The sequence below is a fragment of the Eurypyga helias genome, unplaced genomic scaffold, assembly GCF_000690775.1.
Source record: "Eurypyga helias isolate BGI_N326 unplaced genomic scaffold, ASM69077v1 scaffold13882, whole genome shotgun sequence".
NCBI lineage: Eukaryota > Metazoa > Chordata > Aves > Eurypygiformes > Eurypygidae > Eurypyga > Eurypyga helias.
This window is the reverse complement of record NW_010235372.1, coordinates 15633-39062: the sequence shown is the minus strand read 5'-3', so window position 1 is coordinate 39062 and position 23430 is coordinate 15633. Positions and strand designations below refer to the sequence as shown.

Sequence of the window (23430 nt, the reverse complement as noted above, 5' to 3'; positions counted from 1 at the left end):
TGTTTGGGGGAAAGAAAATTATGTATTAAGTAGGCTCTTTTTTTTTTTTTTTTTTTTTTGGAGGAGGTGGGGTGGGATGGTGATGGCATCTTCATAAAAGAAAACACATCCCTGGATAGGTAAGAGAGAGTAAAGAAAGCTCGTTCTTGAGAAAATTTTAAGGGAGCTTTTCTTATTTTTCATTCTCTGTAAACTAGGACAGTGAGTGAGTGCAGTGTCCTTCCGTTCCAGGAATTCTGTTTAATCCTTTGCATACTGATATACAGCTGACCCATTGCACTGAACATCTGCTTTATATCAACATTAAATAATGAATGTATTTTATACCTTCAGGGTAAGGAGGAAGACTGCAAATCACCTGTGTCTTCCATAAAGGCAAATAACTTCTAGGTATACTGGATTAATTGCAAAGCAATATAAAAGGAATAAAGTTTATTCAAATATATGTACTTGTAATCTGCAAATGTATTACTCTTTTTGCTAAGGACCAAAATGTTTAGAATTTGAGTCAACAAAAATGGAGAGTGACTTCGGTTAGATTATGGTTCCAATAAACATAACTTTAACAAAGATAGAAATTTTATAGAGTAAAATGATTTTATGAGTGACCTCATAGACTTTTGCATACTATCAAATTTGTAGAAAAATATTACATATACATTTCATGCTTATTCCACATAGTATGTTAACTATGTACCTATCCAGCACTGACTTAAAACAATTTTGTTCTTTAAACAGCAATTCAAGAGTATGATCAAGATTTTTCAAAGCATTTGCATTATCGCTTTTTGTAATTATTGTTAGCAACTAAGATACTAACTTAGTAACTATCCTGGATTTAAAAAAAAAAAAAAAAGAGTAGTTTTATTTCAAATCAGTTACTAAAAAATACACCTTTTTCTTCAAAGCCCAGGCTACTTGTGGTTTTTTTTCCCCCTAAGCTAAGCTACATTGTTCCAAGCTACTCTTGGGCTACTACACAGCTGCTACTCTTCACAGCAGAAACGAGAATGGAAAAGAATGCATTACTTACTCACTGCACAGGTGCACCTGCCCACACCCTGCCCCCTGTATGTAGTAACCTCTTGGCAGGGACCATGCCTGCTGGGCTCTGTAAAGGCACCAGTTACAGCTGCGGGATGTCCATTAACAGCGCTAACAGGTCTTTTTTTCATTTCTCTTGGCAAGCATAGATTTCTTGAGAGGAAATGGGATTAAAGTGACTCTGTTATTCCCCCGTGGAGCTATTTTGTTGATAGATCCCAGACCATCCACCCCATGGAGAGCTGGATCCACTGCTCAGCAAGACTGTGGAGACATCCTCCATTTGACTTGGCCACCAGCAGACACAACCAGGGCTCTTCCTGGGCAACTCGTAAATATCTGACAAAACCACACACACTTGGAATGGAATTCTTTTCTGAACTCTAGAAAAACTTCTCTAGTCAGGACAACATAAGCATTCCACTTCACCTCGATGGTGACAAGTTGATATTAAGTCATCAAGTAACGTGTGATCTAGATGTCTGAAACACATTGCCTCACTGCTAAAACAGTTCCCCCTTAATTTTACCAACCATTACTTGTTCATCTGTATAAACTTCATACAATAAAAACACAAAGACTTAAACAAGTACATAAAAAGGTTATCTTTATTTTTTTTTGGTTGTTAGCAATGTAGTTATTTTTGGTAAAACAACTTCCTGCATGCAGTTCATCAGTACGCTATGAGCCAATAGTTTATATAAAAGCAGGAGCCCATCTATATTCTAGTTCTTTTGTAAGAAATGCAAGGTATTCCACTGTCCATTGCCCAAGTTCACTATTCATTCTCATGAATAAAGATTTTGAATAACAAATTATATTTAAAGCACTTCTACTGCAGTATGAATCAACAAGAAAGCAGATAGCATGAGACTAACACTGGGGAAAAGCAATGTTTCTATGACTAAGAGTACCCTGAAAATTGACAGACAGGATTATAATTTCAAAAGAATCCCTTCCACCTTGTTTCACATAAACAGACCTACCTACTGATCAGAAAAAGAACTGTACTGTGCATTTATTTTAAAATGATTCCTTGTTAAAACATGTTTAATATAATTAGCAGAAACTTGCAATTACCAATTCACGTTGTATCTTGGAATCCTCAACAGTAAAGTGTCACAGATAGGCAGCAATAAAAATTACTAAAAACAGAATAAGAAGTTACACTTATCTTCATAAGTATAAAATGTTATAAAATAAAACTATTTTCAAAATAACAAGAATAGATCAATAGACATATATTATACAAGGTTTCTTCTAGCCCCACATTTTAAGCAATATATTTCTCCTGTGAAGTCTGGTTATTTACTGCATATTTGCTGATTACAAAACTCAAACAAAATAAAATCCATAATAGCATACTGGTATGAGGAATGATGATCTCGTTGAATAGTTTTTTTTCTTTTTACCACTCACATGTCTTCCCATCTTAGACTTTAATAGCTGTAGGATAATAGCAGCAAGCATGCATCAGTTAAAGCTTCCCAATTATTTGGAGTATTACAGAATATATCGTATTATCTACTGAAATGTAGTAAAGTACACTTACTAGGGTACACATTTGACGCAATAAATACAGTACTTAGGTCATCGTCTCTGTTCAAAAAGGTACCACTGCGTAAAACAATTGATTAAATAACAGAGGATATTTTACTTACATATATAGTGTCAGCCTTGATGATAAACTCATCTAAACCACAATGCAGGACAAAGCTGATTTAAGTATATCCTTTTGGTCATCTCAGCTTTCTGTGGAAGATTGGATTGCATCGAGTGGAAATATGACTAAAGTGCCATGGGGGGGTCAAACTACCTCTGAAGTACAGATTTAACATCTCTGCCATGACCCATCCTTCTGAAGTATGGAAATTTAAGTCTGAGGTATACATTAAGGTACTATTTGTCCCAAAAGGTACTTAGATATCAATTTATACATGTAAGTTTGATTATTGTCCTAAATGGGATATATTCATGTGAAACAAGAAGTGTAGAAACAGACTGGAATGCAGTATGGAAGCTACTCATGAAATTACAGAGTCTACAGTTAAAAAAAAAGAAAAAAAAGACTACCACTTTTTGCAGTAATTTCCTGCAGGCACAATTTGGAATGCGTAGCTTTTCTGTGAAAAGAACCATTTATATCTCAGGATTTATGAAATATGTTGGACTCTGAAAGTAACTATGATTTTTAAATAGTTTCAAGTTTTTCATAACAGCAGTTGTGTGTGTAGTATCATTTATTTAAACAACGGTATCAGAAATGAACTCTATAATAAATTAAAAATTATTTAAAAGAATTAAACATAAGTATATTAAAACCAAAAGACTAAAATACCAACCTCTTTTCTGTGAAAATAATTCCCTTTTTTTGTTTTCTGATAAATTCTCTATCTGTACTCTGTTCTTTTTTTATCATTTGCTGTTGATTTGATCTAGATCCTGAGGTTCAATACCTAGAATCTTGGTTTTCTGCTTTTAGAAGTGGCTTGAAAATAAGTATGTTCACATTATGATGCCATAATTTTGTATTCCTGACATTTGTGTTCCTCTGCAAGAGTATTTAGTTTTTTTGTCTCAGTACAGCAGAATGACAAAATGCAGTATGTCAATTAAAGAAAATGAGAGAACATGAAAAAAATGGACACACATAGAACATACATAGGAGATGAAACATATACAGTGGAAACACTTACTCCACAAAAATACAGACTTATTAGGACTGGTAATTTTGCACTCCGTTAAGGGTTCCTGCAGTCCAAGTAGAAATTTTGTGTCTCCTCTCTATTGGTGGCAGCTACTAATAAAAACTATTCTTCTGCAAAGTTATTTCCCTGTTAGAGACTGAGAGTTTGCTAGTGAAGGGTCATTGTCTTGGTACAGGCACTGACTGTAGCAGTGGGTAAATATTTAAAAACTTGTAGTTCTGGCATAATCCTCCAATAAGATTGCTAATGATAAAAATGTCATCTCAGATTTGTGAACAATCACAACAGACCACCTCTTTGTCTTTTACTTTTTATTTCCTTTTCTGTCTTTCCCCTTGTCTTCTTTTTCTGATTTGTCATCTTCATATTTTTCTTTTTCTGGTCTTGTTACGCTATCATAAGAAGGTGGAGATATGGTGGATGCAGATATATCCATTTTCTCTGGAGGTGAGTTTTCACTTAGCTTATCAATAATCGTATCTTTTCTGATAAGCAGATCAACCCCATCTTTCCGATACATAAACGAAAGCTTCTTTACTGACTGTCTTAAAAGATAACGTCTATAAGCACGCTGAATGATAGTAGCAGACACTTCCTCCAGTTTTCGTTTTAATGTGGTTGTGATTGGTTCATAGGAGACTTTTGAAGGATTGGCTGCCATAAACCGATCCTCCATCTGTATTCTGAGGGCATCCATCTCATCACTTTCCCCCAGAACACGCTTTGTGAAAGCAAACAAGATGTCAAGGCAGTGAATTCTGTCACCGCTTACCATGGGCAGATCCATTGCGATAAGCTGGACCTTGTTTGGTTTGGGTATATTGAGAGGGGGATCCAGGGAGGCTGCAAAATCAGACAACTTGCTGTATTCTATGAATTGGGTTGCATCTGGATCATATTTTTCCCAAACCTCATAGAACATCTCAAAGTCATCCTCGCTCAAGGGTTCAGCGCTTTCTTCAGTGGCAACACTGAAGTTCTCCAAAATCACAGCAATGTACATGTTCACCACTACCAGAAATGATATGATGATGTAGCTGACAAAGAAGAAAATCCCAACGGAAGGGTTGCCGCAGTCGCCTTTCACAGAGCTCCCCGGATGAGGTTTGTTGGGGTCACAGTCCGGCTCCCCACTGTTAAGAATTGGGGCCAGCAAACCATCCCAGCCAGCAGATGTGGTGATTTGAAACAGGCAGATCATGCTGTTGCCAAACGTTTCAAAGTTGAACATGTCATCGATCCCAGCTTCCCTCTTAACGTAGGCAAAGTTGGACATGCCAAATATCGCATAGATAAACATGACCAGGAAGAGCAGCAGACCGATGTTGAACAGAGCAGGAAGAGACATCATCAGAGCAAAAAGCAGAGTGCGGATTCCCTTGGCGCCTTTAATGAGACGCAGGATTCGACCGATTCTGGCAAGTCTTACGACTCTGAACAAAGTGGGGGACACAAAGTACTCTTCAATCACCTTGGCTAGAAACATACCTGTGAAATGAAATATAAAATTAAAAGGGTAGCATTTTATCAAAGATTACATTTTCCACAAAATGTATGAACAAAGAACAACTATATCTGTGAAATTAGTGAAAATTATAATTGGAGGTAAAGTTTATCTGCTATGGGTAATTTTAGATTTTATGCAGCACTCAGAGAAAAAAAGGAGTATTAAAATTTATACGTAATTATTAATAAGGTTAGTACTCTAAAGTATGTTTTATATTTCCTAAATAATCAGGAGAAATTAAAATTAAGTATTTCTTTTATTCTGCAAAATTTGACAGAGCTAAAGCATTTAATACATGCCTTACTACACTTCATTTTGAATATAAGAATTTCTTACCTACTATTGAAAGAATAACGACCACAAAATCAAAAACATTCCAGCCAATGGTGAAGTAATAACAACGGAGTGAAAACATTTTGAAGACACATTCTCCAGTGAAAAGGACAACAAAGACCAAGTTAATCCAATATAAAATACGTTCCATCAGTTCCCCCTGGTCATCTGTTTCTATCATCATAGTGACCATATTAAGACAGATGAGAACCATAACCGTGATATCAAATGCTTGCTTTGTTACAATATCAAACACCAGACCTTGCAACTTGTTCTAAGGGAAGAAAAAAGAAAAGGTAATTGTATCTTTTATGTAATGGAGATCCTTTCACTCCCTCCCATTCACTTCTTCCTCCACCAAAATATACCATTAAGCAAAAGGCTGAAAAATCTAAGTACTGTCCAGTAACTTCATTTGCCAGCTCTAAGTTTTCCCTCAAAACAGGCTTTATTTCTTCAGATTCTTTGATTCTCTACTTCCTCAGTCATAAAAAATATGGCAGATTTTTCCTTCAGTACAGAAATATGTACATGTTTCAGTTCAGAATGAAGAGCTAATTTGAATTAGGCCTAAAACACTTCAGAGTAAAGGGAGGATTTTTTTGATAGTTAATGTACTGCTGCAATTTCTTCCCAAATGCAGATGATATTAGAACAGCACACATTCTTACCGCTGGTCTAGGTATAGGTTTTTGCGGTTTCTTGGATCCCAGCTTCTTCATTGCATTGTAGTATTTTTTTTGTTCTTCTGTCATGAAAATGTCTTGACCTCCAAGGTAAAATAATAAAAATATAACTGATTACAGCCAAGCCTTTAAATCCAATAATCCACAGCACTACATAACATGGGTTTTATGACCACTGTATTCATTCTTATACATTGTTCCCAAAACCAAAACAGAGTAAATATATAGAAGATAGTTAAAATACGTGACAAGTCCTGATGGGAAAATAAAACAAATAAATGAACTACGAAAACCCCCAGAACTTCTATTTATTTCTTATTAAAAACAATACAAACCTGATTAAATATGTACAAAACACCTTGTAAAAATATACATTCCAGAGATACTTATAAATCTAACATCATAAACTCCACAGTGTAAATCAGTCAACCAGAAATAAAAAAAGCCTCAAAGGTAGGAAGATTCACTGAGAGCTGATATGCCTTCAAGGAAACCATATGAGGAAAAGAAATTACTGACATTACTCTTCAGAATGAACATTTTATCATTTGAGTGCAGGTATCTCAGTTCAGATTTTTTTTTCCACAATAATATTTCCACAGTGAATATGAGGTTTGATCATCTCTGTACATTGCACAGAAATCATCAGGAGCACCAGGAGAATAGCAGTCTTCAGATGAGATACACCTTACACAACTTTAAGGACCGTAATGGTTAGGAAATGGACAGCTAGTGGAACTTTTTTTTTCCCCAAGACAACTACTGTAATAAAAGTAGGACACACACAGGAACCAAAGAAATGCACACAGCTAATTACACAGGGACAGTATATTGCAACATGAGGTCTTTCCCATTCATATCCCAACAACATTGCCCCAGATGGAGAGATCTAAGTGATGTGAAGTCAGAACAAAGACAAGAAAAATACTGCTGGGTAGCCATGCACTGCATGATCTGCACATTTCTATGAGCACAGGTGCATCTATAAATTCCAAAGACAGGTGACTAACATTTTCTGTTTTGCTACATGAAACCGAAAAGAATAACATGTAGATAGAATTTTCACCAGCCTAATTGTTGTCCTTTGTGATATCTGTGATATTTTACTTTCTTGGTGACAGTTACAACAGCTAATAATGTACCAGGGAGGTATACCATGCTGCCAGAAAAAGCCCTTTAGCAAGAACCCTTCTCTGCCTTCTGAGTCATAATGACTACAAATAGACAGTCTCTGTCAAGCGGACTTAATAGAATTTATAATCAGCTCATTACTGAGTAAGGTCACCTTGCTACATGTAGACTGCCAAAAATGCCAATAGCATGTATACAACCTTAGCCACCTTCTCTAAGGATAAGAAACTGAACCACCTCCCTGTTAAGTACTGGTAGCCCCTGATGTTTATTCCAAGGGAGGTGCAAACATTTTGGAGGATGAAGATGTCATCAGGTTTGGAACCACACACTCATCCTTTCTATTCTGTTGGTTTGCTGATATGAGACTGAAAGGACCTGAAGAAGGAACATATGAAGCTACATATGCCAGTCTCAAGTGGAAAGTTTCCACTGCAGCAAGTCTGGCAACATCTTTTTTCAGTACAATGAATCAAACCTCACAAACCATCTAGAATCACAAATGAAGAAATTATGTACTGCCTTCCTATTACTTGGCTCATTTTTTTGTAAAACTGCATATTCCAGTATGACTTTGCTCCAAAGGTAGTACAGAAAAATAAGACTGTTGTAGACCTTAGACAACATTTATAGTTAAAATAGCAAGTAGTATTTAATTTTGTTTTAATCTATTTAAATGCTGCCGAAGTTCTTGACAAAATCTTGTGTTCATTTGACTAATGGAAACAATTTCAGTTGAAAAGAAAAACTACACATTTCCAAACATCAACAATTTTCTTTCTCTTGCAAATTCACTAACCCATGAGACAGTTTCCCAATGCTCTCTAATCTTACAATACAGAGCAGTAGTTCCAGCATCCAGCTTTTCTCTGTTAGTCTCTCTGTAATTTAGAAGGTCTTCACAGTACTGATATATATGTTTATCAATTTTGGTATTTGTAGTTTTGCACATTCTCTTCTTCACTGTCATCTATTTGTTTGAATTAAGTCATCTGCATTTTCACATAGCTTTGTCACAACACTTTAAGGGTAAGTGAAAATACTACATAACTTTCTGATGTACAACACATCACTGGGCTATACAGGGATGTGGAGAACACTCAGATGCTCAGTGTAAATTTAAATTACTCCGAACACCTTAAAAAGCAAAGGCTATTATTTCATTATTTTTAATAGAATAAAAGGAAATCTTAATAGTTGATTTTTTTTTCTTTCTATTACTATGAGAAATTTCAGACACTCCTTTATCTATACATACATTTGCTGAATCCTCAATAATAATGAAGTGTTGTGAAAATGAGATATGTAATACTTATCTTCTTTTTTTGTTGGTTGAAGTTATCTATGATGACACCAATGAATAGGTTTAGTGTGAAAAATGATCCAAAGATGATAAAGGCAACAAAGTAAATATACATGTACAGGCTGTACTCATACTTGGGCTGTTGGTTTATCTATGTAACACAGAAAAAGAGCAATACATCACACTTAACAGTTAAGACAAATTACAGAATAGCGAGCAGAGACAGAAGTTGCATCCAGCTGGACAGCAACTCCTTGACAAGGGGGGGAAAACAGCTGCTTTGGAGTATACCCTACACTTGCCTTATCTTTGAACTTGAAAACCTATTTAACACAGATGTCTGCAATTGCACACACAGTCCTGCCATTCCTGCCCTTCCTGTCTGCAAGTTCCTCTCTAATGACATTTGATGTTACATGTAATTCCAACTGAATTTGACAGAAGTGTGCAAGTCTCAAAAGCAATTCAGTTCCTATGGGCTTTATGCAAATCAGGAGTTGGATAGAGGAGAGATGGAAACAAATACCAGAATTAACAGTAGTAGAGGCACAATCCAGCCTTTTTTTTTTTGGCTCACCAGAGTCTGCAGCTCTGGCTTAGCTATTGCAGGTGATGTCACTTGATTATTAGTATTATTTTTGGAGAAACAGGAAAAGCTTGTTTCCTGATCTGTATAATCTCAGTAAGATAAATGAATAGGAAACTAGATTTCATTAGTTTTTTTTATTTACAGATGACTTACTAAATTAGTAATACTTTATGTAGATCTACTGCTGTAATTTTTTTACCCTTTAAAAGTAGATAACTACTTGTAGTGTATAGATTTATATAGAAAATTGGTCAGAGGTATACATTTTTATTCTTTATATTTTACTTTAATTCAACTGTCATTCAAGAAACATTACATCACTCATACTTGTTTTCACTCAGAAAATTTTATATTGCACTCACTTCTCTAGAATCAACTGCAGCATACATGATGTCCGTCCATCCTTTAAATGTTGCCTAAAAACAAAGTTTGTTAATATTTTCTATCAAAATTCCAGTTTGGTAAACACAGTAAATAAAACACTGTCTTCTGCAATGCATTTGCACACACAAAAATAAAGAATAATATTAAAATTCTGGTAAAATACAAGTGAAGTATTCACAGGAAGTAATTTCCTGTGGAATACTTCTCCCTAATACTTAAACAATGAATAAATTCTAATCTTCAAATTCATATAATGAGTTGCAATCAATACTTGAGCATAACAAAGACTTCAATTGATAACAAGGCTCTTGGTTCTAACTTTTTGACTACTAAAAACTGGAGGAGGACTCCAAAAATCAGCCACCAAGGGTTGGCATTTTTCAGAAAGACTATGCAAATAGTCCTAGCAGAAAGTCCAGAAAATAGGTAGTCCTAAGTCTAAGAGAATCATAGAATAGTTTGGCTCCTAGCCAAAAAAAAAAAAAAAATCCTTTCAGTTTAAAACTTGTCCCTTGTCCTGTCACCACAGACCTCTGGAAAAAGCTTATTTCTGTCTTTCTTATAAGCTCCCCTTATATATTGAATAGCCACCAAAAGGTCCCCCTAGAGCCTTCTCTTCTCCAGGCTGAACAACCCCAACTCTCTCAGCCTTTCTTCATCAGAGGGCTGGAGCACCTCTGCTATGTTTTTGTTGGCCCTCCTCTGGACCCACTCTAAGATTTCCCTGTCTTTCTTGTACCAGTGGGATCTCTTGCATGTGAAGTGGATGAGAAGAATCACCTTCCTGGATCTGCTGGCAACATTTCTTGTAATGCAGCCCAGGATATTATTTGCTTTCTGGGCTGCAAGTGCACATTGATAGCTCGTATCCAGTTTTTTGTCCAACAATATCCTCAAGTCCTTCTCTGCAGGGCTGCTCTCAATCCATTCATCCTCCAGTCTATACTGATACTGGGGATTGCCCTAACTCAGGTGCAGGGCTTGTCATGTGGCGTTGTTGCACTTCATGAAGTTTACATGGGCACACTACTCAAGCCTACCAAGGTCCCTCGGGACGGCACTTCAACCCTCGAAGGGTATCAACTGTACCACTCAGCTTGATGTTATCTGCAAACTGCTGAGGGCGCACTCAATCCTACTATCTATGTCATTGATGAAGCTATTAAATTGAATTGGTCCCAGTGCAGACCCTTGAGAGACTCCACTTGTTATTGGTTTCCACTTTCACATTAAGCTGCTAACTGTAAGTCTTTGGACTCAGCCATCCAGCCAATTCCTTATCCGTCTAGTGGGCCTTCCATCAAATCTACTCCTATGACATTAAGTGAAAACAAGGCATGAATGGTATGTTTACTGCAAACATGATATTCTTGATCCATTCTATGCAAGATATGTTACAAAAGCCGAAAGCACTGCTGTCCTCTACACTAGTAATTGCAATTGACTAGTGCTATTTAGCAATAGCTACTGTTACTCCCTGGAGCAATCAGATGGTAGCCTGCTAGCACAGTACTAACTACGACATGCTACCAGTTAGAGATCTTTAAAGACAGAACAATTGCCAAGTGCTTATGAGCATAAGTATTTTCCCAGAGGAGTTTGCCAAGCAAATCTGATTAGGAATAAATGTTTCTGTCTTATTGGCTCCAATTTACATATGCTGCCTCTAAAAAAGGTTTGCGGTTAGAGATCTAGCACTAATAAATTTTGCAATTGTTCATCTGAAGTTTAACAACCTAAAAACTCTTTCCAAAAGACCCACTTGGCAATAATAAAACAAACTTTTCCTAAAACAACAGTTGGCTTTCTTCTAGTTTGAAGATGAGATGAGCCCTAGAATGTATTTATTTGACTACCATGGTAAAACAATAAGTCAACATCCCTTAACAGATCAAGTAAATTAAAAAAAAAATAATCTTAGGTGTCTTTTTTTTTTACTTGATACTGTGATTCTGTAGAAATTGAAAAGATTCTTGCAGTAGATATTAGACATTCCTCTTCTAAAATGGCAATAGAATGTTTCAGAGTTCCATCATAAGCAATATTATTTAGCCTTATGGAACACAATTATCAAATCAAATCCCATATTTATTCATATATTACAAAATAACACTGAAAATTATAAAATTAAATGTCACTGCCAAAAAACCTAAACCTGGAAAATTAATTTATCAAAATTGATACACTTACTACTTGAAGCAGAGAAAGATAACCAGCTCCAACATTATCAAAGTTAACTTTCACATTTTTCCACCGAACATCCATACCAGCGAGCCTAAGATTTGCACACTCAGTTGCATTATTCACTTCCTCTGGTAGGAATGGCTCACCAGTTGTGGTGTTAACACAGTGATAGAACTTGCCAGCAAATAAATTTACTCCCATGATGCTGAAAATTAGCCAGAACGTAAGACAAACCAGAAGTACATTCATAATGGATGGGATGGCTCCAGTAAGAGCATTCACAACCACCTAGTAAACAAACACAGGAAAAGAAACTTTTTTTAAAACAGTATGCAGAGCAGTAAAAAGATTACTTTTTTTTTTTAAATATAGCAAAAGATTTAATTTTAGACACTAAAATGCATTCAATTCATTCCAATGGAAAAGGAATAACACATGTAATACAATCAAACATGCTACTGCTGGCCTTGAAAACAGACATGCAGTTCAGTGTTCCTCTGTGATTTTATAATTGGGCATATTTTTATGGATTTGTTTTACACACAATTTCTTTTTTCTTACCCTCATGCCTTCAAAGCGTGACAAGGCTCTTAGAGGTCTCAAAGCTCTTAATGTTCGTAGGGATTTAATTGCACCAAGTTCTGAGAAACCAAGGGCAGTAGCTACTAAGCTAACCAAGGAGACCTAGAGGAAACAAAAGATTTTTTTTTTTTAATTGCCTCACAATAAAAATGTAATGCTTTGAGGAAGAAAACCTTCATCTGGATATGATGGCCCTAAGCTTCTACTGAGAACAAATAAAAAAGAACAAAGTTTAAAAAATGAAAACAACACTGAGTGTAAAGTCACAGCAGTTTAAACAAAAAGAGATGTTGCTTTCTGGAACTTTCATCAGAGACAGAGTGCTAGAAAAATGCATGTTATACCTGTGCAAAGTGAAGGGCAATTTGGATACCAAGAATTTTAATAAAAGCTCATCTTTCCAATAAACTCAGCCAAAGCCAGAAATGTACCAAAAACCTAATCTCATTCAACATGACACGTTACAATACTAAGCAGTGCATACTACAGATGCGTTATTATAGTAATGACCAAATGTCAGCCAGAAGCATTTGCTTCTGCTAATCTGCACTTGAATAATTCATATAATAACAGATACATGAATAACTAGTAATTCATGTTGCTTGCAGATGATTACAGACTTGGAAGTGGTATATGTCCAGTCAGACAGGACTGACACGTGACTCCTAACTGTTCAACAGACACAAAGAAATACCAATGTCAATACAATTACCTAGGAGCAATGCACTCAAATGCATATAAGAGTAGACAGCACTTTCCTGGGAAGTGGTGTTACAATGGAGTTAATAAATTAATTGTTAGGTATGGCTTGTTGTACCTTCAGACCACTGCCATCTTGATATTTAAGAATCATAGTATCAAGAACCAGAAGAAAAATCTATGCTTATGTCCATCTGGCAAAGAGTACTGTATCTGGTGTTTGAAGTTCAAAACTGAAGTTAAAAATTTTAAGTCCAAGAATGATCAAGAAGTTGGCAGATAGATTTAAGAGTTATCTGCCTTAGAGTATTGGCCAGTCACAAGTGGTGTTCCCCAGGTCTCAGTACTGGGCCAGTCCTGTTTAATGTCCTCTGGATGAGGGGATCGAGTGCACCCTCATTAAGTTTGCAGGTGACACCAAGTTGTCCAGAAGTGTTGATCTGCCGGAGGGTAGGAAGGTTCTTCAGAGAGAGCTGGACAGGCGGGATCAATGGGCCAAGATCAACTGTATGAGGCTCAACAAGGCCAAGTGCCAGGTCCTACACCTGGGTCACAACAACTCCCTGCAATGCTTCAGTCTTGGGGACACGTGGCTGGAAAGCTGCCTGGCAGAAAAGGATCTGGGGGTGCTGGTTGACAGCTGGCTGAATATGAGCCAGCAGTGTGCCCAGGTGGCCAAGTAGGCCAATGGCATCCTCGCCTTCCTCAGGAACAGTGTGGCCAGGGAAGCGATTGTCCCCCTGTACTCAGCACTTGTGAGGCCACACCTTGAACACTGTGTTCAGTTTTGGGCCACTCAGTACAAGAAAGACATTGAGGTGCCGGAGCAAGTCCAGAGAAAGAGCTGGTGAAGGGTCTAGAGAAAAAGTCTGAGGAGTGGCTGAGGGAACTGGGTTTGTTTAGCCTAGAGAAGAGGAGGCTCAGGGGAGACCTTATTGCTCTACAACTACCTGAAAGGAGGTTGCAGAGAAGTGGATGTTGTCTCTTCTTCCAAGTAACAAGTAAAGGAACAAGAGGAAATGGCCTCAAGTTGTATCAGGGGAGGTTTAGATTGGATGTTAGGAAAAAATTCTTCATGGAAAGGATTACCAGGCATTGGAACGGGCTGCTCAAGAAGGTGCTTGAGTCACCATCCCTGGAGGTATTTAATAGACCTGTGGACGAAGCACTTATGAACATGGTTTAGTGATGGAATTAGCAGTGTTAGGTTAATGGTTGGACTTGATGATCTTCAAGGTCTTTTCCAACCTAAAAGACTATGATTATAATTACAGTTAGGCCACATAGTTCAAGACAAGAAAAGAAAACCAGGAGAAGATCCAGAAAAAGAACACATTCACTGAGTGGAATGACCTTTGTTTATGTCAACAATCTGATTTCCTACACAAATTCAACTATAATATTCAGTTTCAGAATACTATTCCTTTCTAAAATTCAAACACTAGACAAACATGTAGCATAGAAAGAATTAATCCATATGAATCCATCAAGACATTAAAATCATTACATCTTAGTTTTTATAATTCTAGAGAAAGTATAGAGAAAATCTGTTTCAAGTATTCATGTCAGATAACCATATTTTCCTAGGTGATGTAATTATATTTGCATGTTTGCACTGCAAGAAATCCTCTTTCTGCAAGATTAACACATCCTACTTAATGATGCCACAATTCTATCTTTCTTTGGAAACTAAAATACAATTTCACATATTGCTTTTTTCTGATTTCCTTTTTTGGAGGGGAGAAAGGATAGGGAGTACAGGTCATCTTATCACACAGTTCTGCTGGTAATTAAAGCTTAATTTTTCTGGTACTATCTGTGGATGTATGTGCATGTACGCACTTTTAGAATAAATAATTTCCTCCTCTTCCTTATGTGTGATTGTGGTTTGGACAACTCCTGATACCAGGTATGAAATTTCTTCCACATTTAAAAGTGCTAGCTGTAACATTCCTATGCTGAAAATATTATATACTTTCACCGATTCAGTAAATTCGAAAAGAAAGGAAATGTAAAAAACACACTGTAATGATACATGTGAGACAGAATCCATCCTCAGGTTAATTTCAACTTTCTATTCTTGTAACTACCAAATAGGGCATTTGCTGAAAAGCACATCATTAATGTTAACATTGTGGGATCATCTTATTTACATTTGTTAAACTGCTTGGTTTCTAGACAATTAATGTGCCTTGAAATTTATTTCTTTTTTTAACACTGTTACTCTTGTGGAAGAGAGGGTGAAATCCACACCAATTTTTTGAACCTTCAGTACAGCTAGATTAACAGCTCAAAAGCTGATTATCCAGCTGTTTTCTGGTGAGGCTCAATGACTTCTCACCCTGTCTTCCACTCCAGATAGCTGTCTCCTGTTGCATTTACACGAGGAAGCCTTATGCAGACTTGTTTCCTCTAAGAGGCTTTCTCTATGATTAGAGACAGAACCAAACAAAACTAAAATAATTTCAGCTTCCAAAAAAGAATCTTTAGAAAGTCATGTGTCAGTGAAAAGTGGAAGAGTTGCACTGAAATTAGCCTTGTACACAGTGAAAACCACAACAATCAAAATGAGGACTGTGAATGAATGATTCACACATTTTTATATGGATCCATAGGCCATCACTTATAATTTTTCTCAATTCTTCTCCAATTGATTCCTTCTTGCCCCCACCCCTTTTCTTTTGCTGTCTTCTTGATTTCCTGATACCACTTCCCCCTGCTCTTCTTTGCTAGTGACTCATTAAGTCCAAGATGAACTGTCCTACCCCAATTCCATGTGCTCACTTAAACTTCCCTTCCCTTTCCTTTCTGTATCCATTTCCTCCTTGCTCTCCGTCACCAAATCCTGGAGACTGAAAGCAAATCAGCTGATATTCCTCACTCACTGGCTGACACACAGTTCAGTAAAACATGGACAGAACACATGAAGTCAATGATAAGATAAATACAAAGGCAGATTTAGTTAAATCACTGATTGACTACCATGGAATCTTACTCACTGGTATGTCATTTTCTGTTCTTTTAAACCCCATTTATATTATTCTCTATATATATATATATGTATCAGGTTAGATTTACATGAAAGGACCTGCCTAAACAACAGAAATGGGCTACTTAAAAAGTATAGTACCTACATCAACAATCAGGAAGTCCAGCCAGCACCAAGCATTAGTGAAATAAGTCTGAAAACCATAGGCCACCCACTTTAGCACCATTTCGAGAATAAAGATGTAAGTGAAGATTTTATCTGCATAGTCCAGTATGATTTTTATAGTCTTGCGCTGTTCAATATATATATCTTCAAAAGCCTGTGAAGAATGGGTTGAATGTAAGTCAGATATTCAAAGGTCTTCGCAAACCACAAATTAAGCCAAAAGAACTGAATTTAAAATGGCAAAGTCAAATCATTTTCAACTTTAGATGTTTTACCTTCAAAAGCCAACATGAGCAGAGATTACAATTCCATTCTTTCCAAGTTTTAGGTTTTATCATTGCCTGATAATGGAATTACAATAAGATGACTGAAGTTGCAAAGAGGTTTTTAGAGATTTCAATAGTAGTCAAGACAGAATTACAGTCTGTCACCCTGAAAAGCCCAGTTAGGCTCAGCCAGACAGCAGTCTCTCGATTATAACTCAGCTACAAAAAAAGAGGACAATGAGCTACAGTGACCAAATATTATGTTGCTACTGACCTTTGCTGAATTCCAATACTGGGTGTCGCTGGCAAGGTTTTGGTAGTGGGAAGCTGCAGGGGTGGGCCACTGTGAGAATAGGCCAGGGGCTACCCTGTGCCTGCTCCACACGGACCCACCACAGGAAGCAGCTGAGCCCATCAGTGAAGGTAGTGGTGCTTCCAGGAAAATATGTTTAAGAAAGGGCAAACCGCCGCAAGGCAGTATGAGGGATGAAGAAAAAAAGGAAGAGAAACTACCCTACAAAAACCAAGGTCAGAGAAAAAAGAGTGACATGGTGCTTCAGGTGCTGGAGAGATAATGACAGAATATACCAAATCATATGTCAATCAGCAACCAAAAAGAACTCAATATTTAGTAGCTGTGTGAAGGACTAAATGTCACCAGGAATAGTATAAAAGAATTCAAGGATTTCTATATAACAGTCTAGAAATACTGAAACTAAAACTAAAGCAAAAAATTAACTTAGAACATGATGAATTTAGCAACAGTACTGCTTTGGGGGACAATTTCAATGTAAAGTAGAATAATTGTTCCAGTTATAGCATACAGTTAGTTTTGTATGCTTTTTATAATGTCTTAAACAATATTTTTTTGGGTAATCCTTTTCATAAGCACCCTCACATATCATCTTGTATTCATCAAAAATTCATCTGCAGAATGTTATTTGACAGCAGAATTCTAATGACTTATTTTATATTCAATACTCAAAATATTCTGGGAATTTATTTGTTCCAAGCTCCCTTTCAAACCAACTTTGCATTTTTTTTCTTAATGAACAGAGACGTAACACTGTCCTTGATAAAACATTTTTATAGGTACTGTTTCTATGGGTGTATGCTCTTCTTACCAGAGTGCCACTGCTGAGAAGAATCATGAAGACAATGAATGTTTCAAACCAGTTGTGTTCTACTATCTTGTAGCAGGTTTTTCTAAGGTTCCACCAGATTCTTCCTTTTGTGCTTTCCATACTGCCTTTACAGCATTTAAACTTCCGTATACAGCCTAGTAACACAAACAATGACAAGTTTTTATATGGTTGAATTATTCAGTATCCTGAAAAAACAAAATCACTCTTAACTACCTCGTTTCATGGGGTACTCAACACTACAAGTTACTGCATGCTATTTAAGGTATCCCTACCTTCTCACTTTGATATTTTGGATGTAGTACACATGTATGCAATTTTTCTACTACCCTGATGCTACATCAAGCTTAGACTCAAAAGGAGTCATCTAATTGAGATAATTTTCATTATAAGTGCATTTTTTTAAAATATTTTTCATTTGTATACAGATCATCAGAGAACATATGAGAACTGTCAGGAAGTAGAAACAAAGAGCATAAACACATAGCAACTTTCATATGAAGTAATTCAAGAATACAGCAGCTTCTTTTAAAAGTACTTTTGTCTCTCAACTAAGGTTTAAATTAATCACACATATGCAAACACCTTTTAATTTCTTATACTGAGGAATGACCTCTGCTTCAAAGGCTGGCTAAGGATATCTCTTTCCTGACATAAACAACTGATTTAACTGGACATTGTGATTGCTTTTCCATGTGGTACAGATTTATGGTAACCACCCACAGAATTCTGCCTCAAGTTGGAGAGCTTCCTACCTTATCATGGGACCTCAAGGCACAGCTTTCCATGAAACTCAGTATCTGCCTGGCTTATAGTAGTCTTCTTATTTCTTTAAAAATGATTAATCACATAGAAATATAACCATGTTTAAATTATTTTAATGGGTCTCAAAGGCAGTATTCTTGTTTTCCTATGAGTGTCATTAATTTCGTATGTTACAAGTAAGTTATTGTGTATTTCATCAGCTCAGACAAAACAGCTGCCACTGTGAAGAGCATGATTTACCTTCCTTTCAACTACTAAAAAATTCTACATTACAGACAAATTAATCTTATGCCCAAGGATTGAGAGACATCACATAATACTAGGATAGGAAAGAATTGTAATACAATGTGAAACTATTTGAGAAGTGTACTTTTTATTTTTAATCAAGAGCTCCGTATATTAAATATAGCTCCACATTCAAAAAACTTTTTGATTTTTTTAAAAGATGGGTAAAATCATATTTGAAAGGACAAGAGACCTAGCCTAAGTCACAGGTGTCTTCATAATGGTAAATCAAAAAGCATGGATAGGATAGGAGAGTTAATCCTGGAACACATTTAGTTAAAGGTAAAGTAAGTTTTGTAATATTACAAAATTCGGAAATACACTCTTGTAGAGTAAATTTCAGTAGTGCCCTAAAGGATATAGCTATGCAGAAATAAAATAAATAGAAACTTCTAAGGATATGAAAGCAGGCAGTTAAGAGTTCTTTACTTGAATAAAAACATAGTATCTCATTCATCTGTTGTACCCCAGAGTACATTTATGCACCCCTTCCCCATTAATGGTATAAAGTCAAGATAATAACTCCATTGCTTGAGTCAAACTCTCTACGATCAGAATCATCTACTGGATTGCCTTCTAGCACTGTGAGGGGACCATGGGTGACCACATGATTCTGGTTTAAATTTCTCAGTGAACCTAGTGTAGGGTTTGGTCTTGCATACTTCACTAGAGAGTGTCATTTAAGCCAACAGGATTACTGATTGCAGAGAATCAGTTTATAGAAATGTGCCTAGTTTTTATTTTAAAATATTATAAATGATCACATATATACACATTTAACTTTGCATCACACAAATGGCTCCATGGACTTCAGTACAACAGGCAAAATTAATCATATCACAAGACTTGAGACACGAGCATCCAGGACTGCTGTAGCAAACAGCTTCCTTGAACTGCCAATCCTTGTTGCAAACAACCAAACTGTAATTGCTAAGCCCAGACTGTATTTCCATACCTTCTGTAAAACATGCCTGTAGCTCGGATGCTTTTTCTGGTTCAGTTTCAGCTTTTTCTTCTCCAAAGAGAGCTAAATTAACTGTACTTCCCTCTGATGAGCTGGAAAAATTTAGCTTCTGAAAACAGAATTCCGTAACAGTTATAATTTACTAATATTCAAATTTTTAGAATTGTAATTAACTTTAAGCATGCAACACTGTGTGCAAGTAATAATAATAGTATTTGTCACCAGAAATACACACAAATGTCCACATATAGCAGTCAATGCTGTTGAAATGTGCATAAATCATCCACTTTCTACACAGAGATTCCAAGGTGCACCATGTCATCTTTCACTAAATTTCAGAACTTCTATTCTAAATAGTGCAGTGTTATCCCTCATCATGGTTTATTACTACCAAGTAGATTTTCTGATACATATAGTTTTTATTTTGTTTTCTATTATTATCTTGTTACTATAATTTCTCTTGCTAAATTTTAAACCAATACCAGTCATACTGTATGCTTTAAGATGATGTATATTGGTAGTAACTGTCAATAGAGCAGCCTCCTCAACTTGAAGACAGTCAATCCCGACAGCAGAAAACTTTAAATTGTGAACTGTCAGGGCACACTGTTCAAGGGAGAAAATGTAGCAGATTTTTAAGGACTGACTTTAATTCAGTGCCCATTATTTATAATATAAAAATAAAGGAAATTAATTACAATTTTTTTACCAACATCTTAAACATCAGTATGATGCAAGCAAACCACTTCTGGCATATATGGCCACTTATAATAAAATTTTATTATCTTTGACCACAGATAATTTGGTTATTTTTAATATTAAGATCATTCTTAAAATCTAGATTTGAAAATGCTACAGTAAAATCAAGATTAATAGGAAACCTTGTTCCAGATGTGAATTTGAACATCACCCTCAATACATTCATAAAATAAATTAAGCCTGACCTATCTTAACCCATAATTAACACTACCATATAAACACCTTTAATTTTTTTTCAAATATACTGATAAATTTCAAAAAGGAAAAAGTCTGATAAATACATTTCAACTGGCATTAATTTGCATTCTTTTTTGTCAATGCACATATGTATTACATTGTGCATTCTGAAACTACCCGTTACTCTGGTACACATACCTGTACAGTTAACACCCAGAAAGAAAGGATTTTTGGTTTGTTTTCATAATTAAAATTACATAAGTCACATTAGTGAAAAACCAACAAAGAAACAAAGTAATAAAAGAATAAGACAATTTTCATTTTTAATGTGCATGTGTATTGCAAAAATTCACAGTCTGGAGATATTAAATGAAGATGTGGTGTCCTGTACACTTAAGATGAGTATGAGTACCAAACTAAGTCAAAGTAGTTTTGGTCATAGCATTCTCTGACATTTTACTATGTTATTATCAAGAAGTATATAACATCAGTAATGAATTCACACAACTAAATGTCTGTAGGGAATGATGTAAGCACACTATAAAACAGCCTCGGTTTTGTAGAATTAACAAAATGTTCATTAATTTAGAAAGACTTGCATGATTAAGAGACATTTCAAATATAAAAGCAGACAAGTTACTGGCACTATCCAATCAAGCTGTATTTATACCTCAATTGCAAAACGTGAAAGAACAAAATTATTTTAGCTATTACACAACTTTTTTTTTTGCTATGTTTGTAAAGAAAAGACATAAGCAAAAAAAAGTAACCCAGTGTCCGGCATTAGCTTTTATTAAAAATTACTCAGTAATATTGCCTACTTTGCTGCTACTCTGGAAACTGATTATCTGGAACAGAACTCCCAAATTACTCATATATAATGCAAACACGTATTTAATTTCTAGTAGCATTAATTTTAAAATATCAATATCCACAACAAACCTCTTTTCCTACCACTAATTCTACTAAGCCTGAGGATAGCACTATATATCGCCATCATTTTATTAATATGCTGCTTTCATCATTCCATGACATAGCATATATATTGCAAAATGTTGCAGCAGTGGTTGGTAAACTGAAATAATGAACAGAATTATAAATCAAATCACTAACTTTTAAAATATGTATTTTTTAAGAGTAAGAAAGTTTAGTGACATATTGCTAATAAAAATGAAAACCAACATGAACTACCCTGGGTCATTTGAACTGTAAGCTGCTCAGTACATGGTTTGAGCAGATAACATGAATTCAACTGAAAGAATAGATTTTTATGAATAAACAACATTAAAAGATGTACAACCATAAACAGAAAAGAAACTGAAAAGAATCAACGTGTTTAGAACATGAAGTTATATATATCTCATTTAATACATGGTAGAACAATCAGAGAGTAGAGAATTTATTTTTAGTTGAGAAAGGCAATTTTCTGGACTCTAGAAACCAAATTAGAGGCTCAATAAACTATTTTGATATAAAGGACAGGTAGCCTGGTTCTCTGTTTCTTCTAGGGGCAGTGTATGATACAAACCTGTGCTTAAGGGGTTTGAGATTTAACATCTGTTCTTTTTCATGTGAGGTGCTCAAATTTGTCACTAAAATAAGGGATCAAACAACAAAAAAAGGAGATGGTAAAAAGCAATATGTATAGAAGTCTCCTGTTCTAATTAAAAATTCAGTTAGTTGCTTTACTATGTAAAAGTTCGCAAAGATCTAATTGCTTTTGTGAATCACTCCAGGAACAGGACTTTTAGGAACGACAGAAATGTTTATCCTTCATCTTCCAGGTCTCTTAGCTGCTGTTCAAAGTTTACGAAACTAAGCTAAGAAGGCCTGATTGTATATACACTAAGTACTGGTGTGAATGGGGCAACTACTCAAAAGTTGATTAGCAGCCTCGATGTTTGGAAATCAACAGCTAAAACATTTTCATTAAAGAAAATTCCCTCAATATAATGACTTCTTTCTTTCTCAAGGTTGGCAGTGAAAAGCTATTCAGATTTTAAATACTTTTTTTTTTTTCAATACAAATATCTGCTGTAGTGTTATAAGGTTAACATTTGGAGCTCACGATCTTTCTTTTTTCTTGAAGGAGTCAAGGTATGATGTCACAAACACTTGCAAGGATAGTGTCGCTTCTACAAACTGTTACACTGAGGCCACTTAGGATTGCTTCAGATAATTAGTAAAGAGTCAGCTTTAGCGAGCATCATCTTAAAAACGATAAATTAAAGTATACTCAACATTGCAGATAGTAACTTTAAAGAAAACTCTGTAATAAGAGCTAATAAGAAACAGGCCACTGATTATTCATATGGTGCAACTTACCGTACATTCAATTTGTAAGTTGTTCACATTTTGATATTCAAATAGTATAGGAAAATCTGATACATATCCCAACCTCCAAAGCAAAGAACAAATGTACCAGCAATACAGCTGCTAATGCAAGGAATGAAAGGGAAACATCGTCTTGTATAATTAAAAAAAAAAAAAAAACAAAAAACCCAAGCCCACAGGAAGACTGTGTTGCATATTCCCATCTTCTCAATTACTAAGGAATTCACTCTTTATTTATTTATTTAAGTAGACTGATTCTCTTTTTCCTGGAGAAGGTGGTAAAGAACTGCAGTAAAATGTGAAAGATGACTGGGAGAATATGTTCAGGAACCTTTTAGACGAGAGGATCCAAAAACATTATTACATAGAAATGCAACAGAAAGCCTTAGCACAGCTGTGTTATGCTGCTTATATTACATCAACTGAGTATTTTC

At 35.7% G+C, this 23430-nt stretch overlaps 1 protein-coding gene across 1 annotated transcript in view; it reads right to left on the bottom strand.

Annotated features, from left to right (window-relative positions):
* Window positions 1-4056: 4056 nt before the first annotated feature.
* The window catches only part of LOC104505950 (sodium channel protein type 2 subunit alpha-like), a gene marked incomplete at its 5' end in the record, with an annotated part of 33863 nt that continues 14489 nt past the window's right edge, over window positions 4057-23430 (bottom strand). Inside the window, 10 exons of the mRNA XM_010146725.1 lie at window positions 4057-5240; window positions 5596-5866; window positions 6264-6368; window positions 8726-8863; window positions 9664-9717; window positions 11876-12157; window positions 12431-12553; window positions 16285-16458; window positions 17695-17849; window positions 19718-19835. Coding sequence (XP_010145027.1) covers window positions 4057-5240; window positions 5596-5866; window positions 6264-6368; window positions 8726-8863; window positions 9664-9717; window positions 11876-12157; window positions 12431-12553; window positions 16285-16458; window positions 17695-17849; window positions 19718-19835 — 2604 coding nt within the window. The remainder of the gene's footprint in view (window positions 5241-5595; window positions 5867-6263; window positions 6369-8725; window positions 8864-9663; window positions 9718-11875; window positions 12158-12430; window positions 12554-16284; window positions 16459-17694; window positions 17850-19717; window positions 19836-23430) is intronic.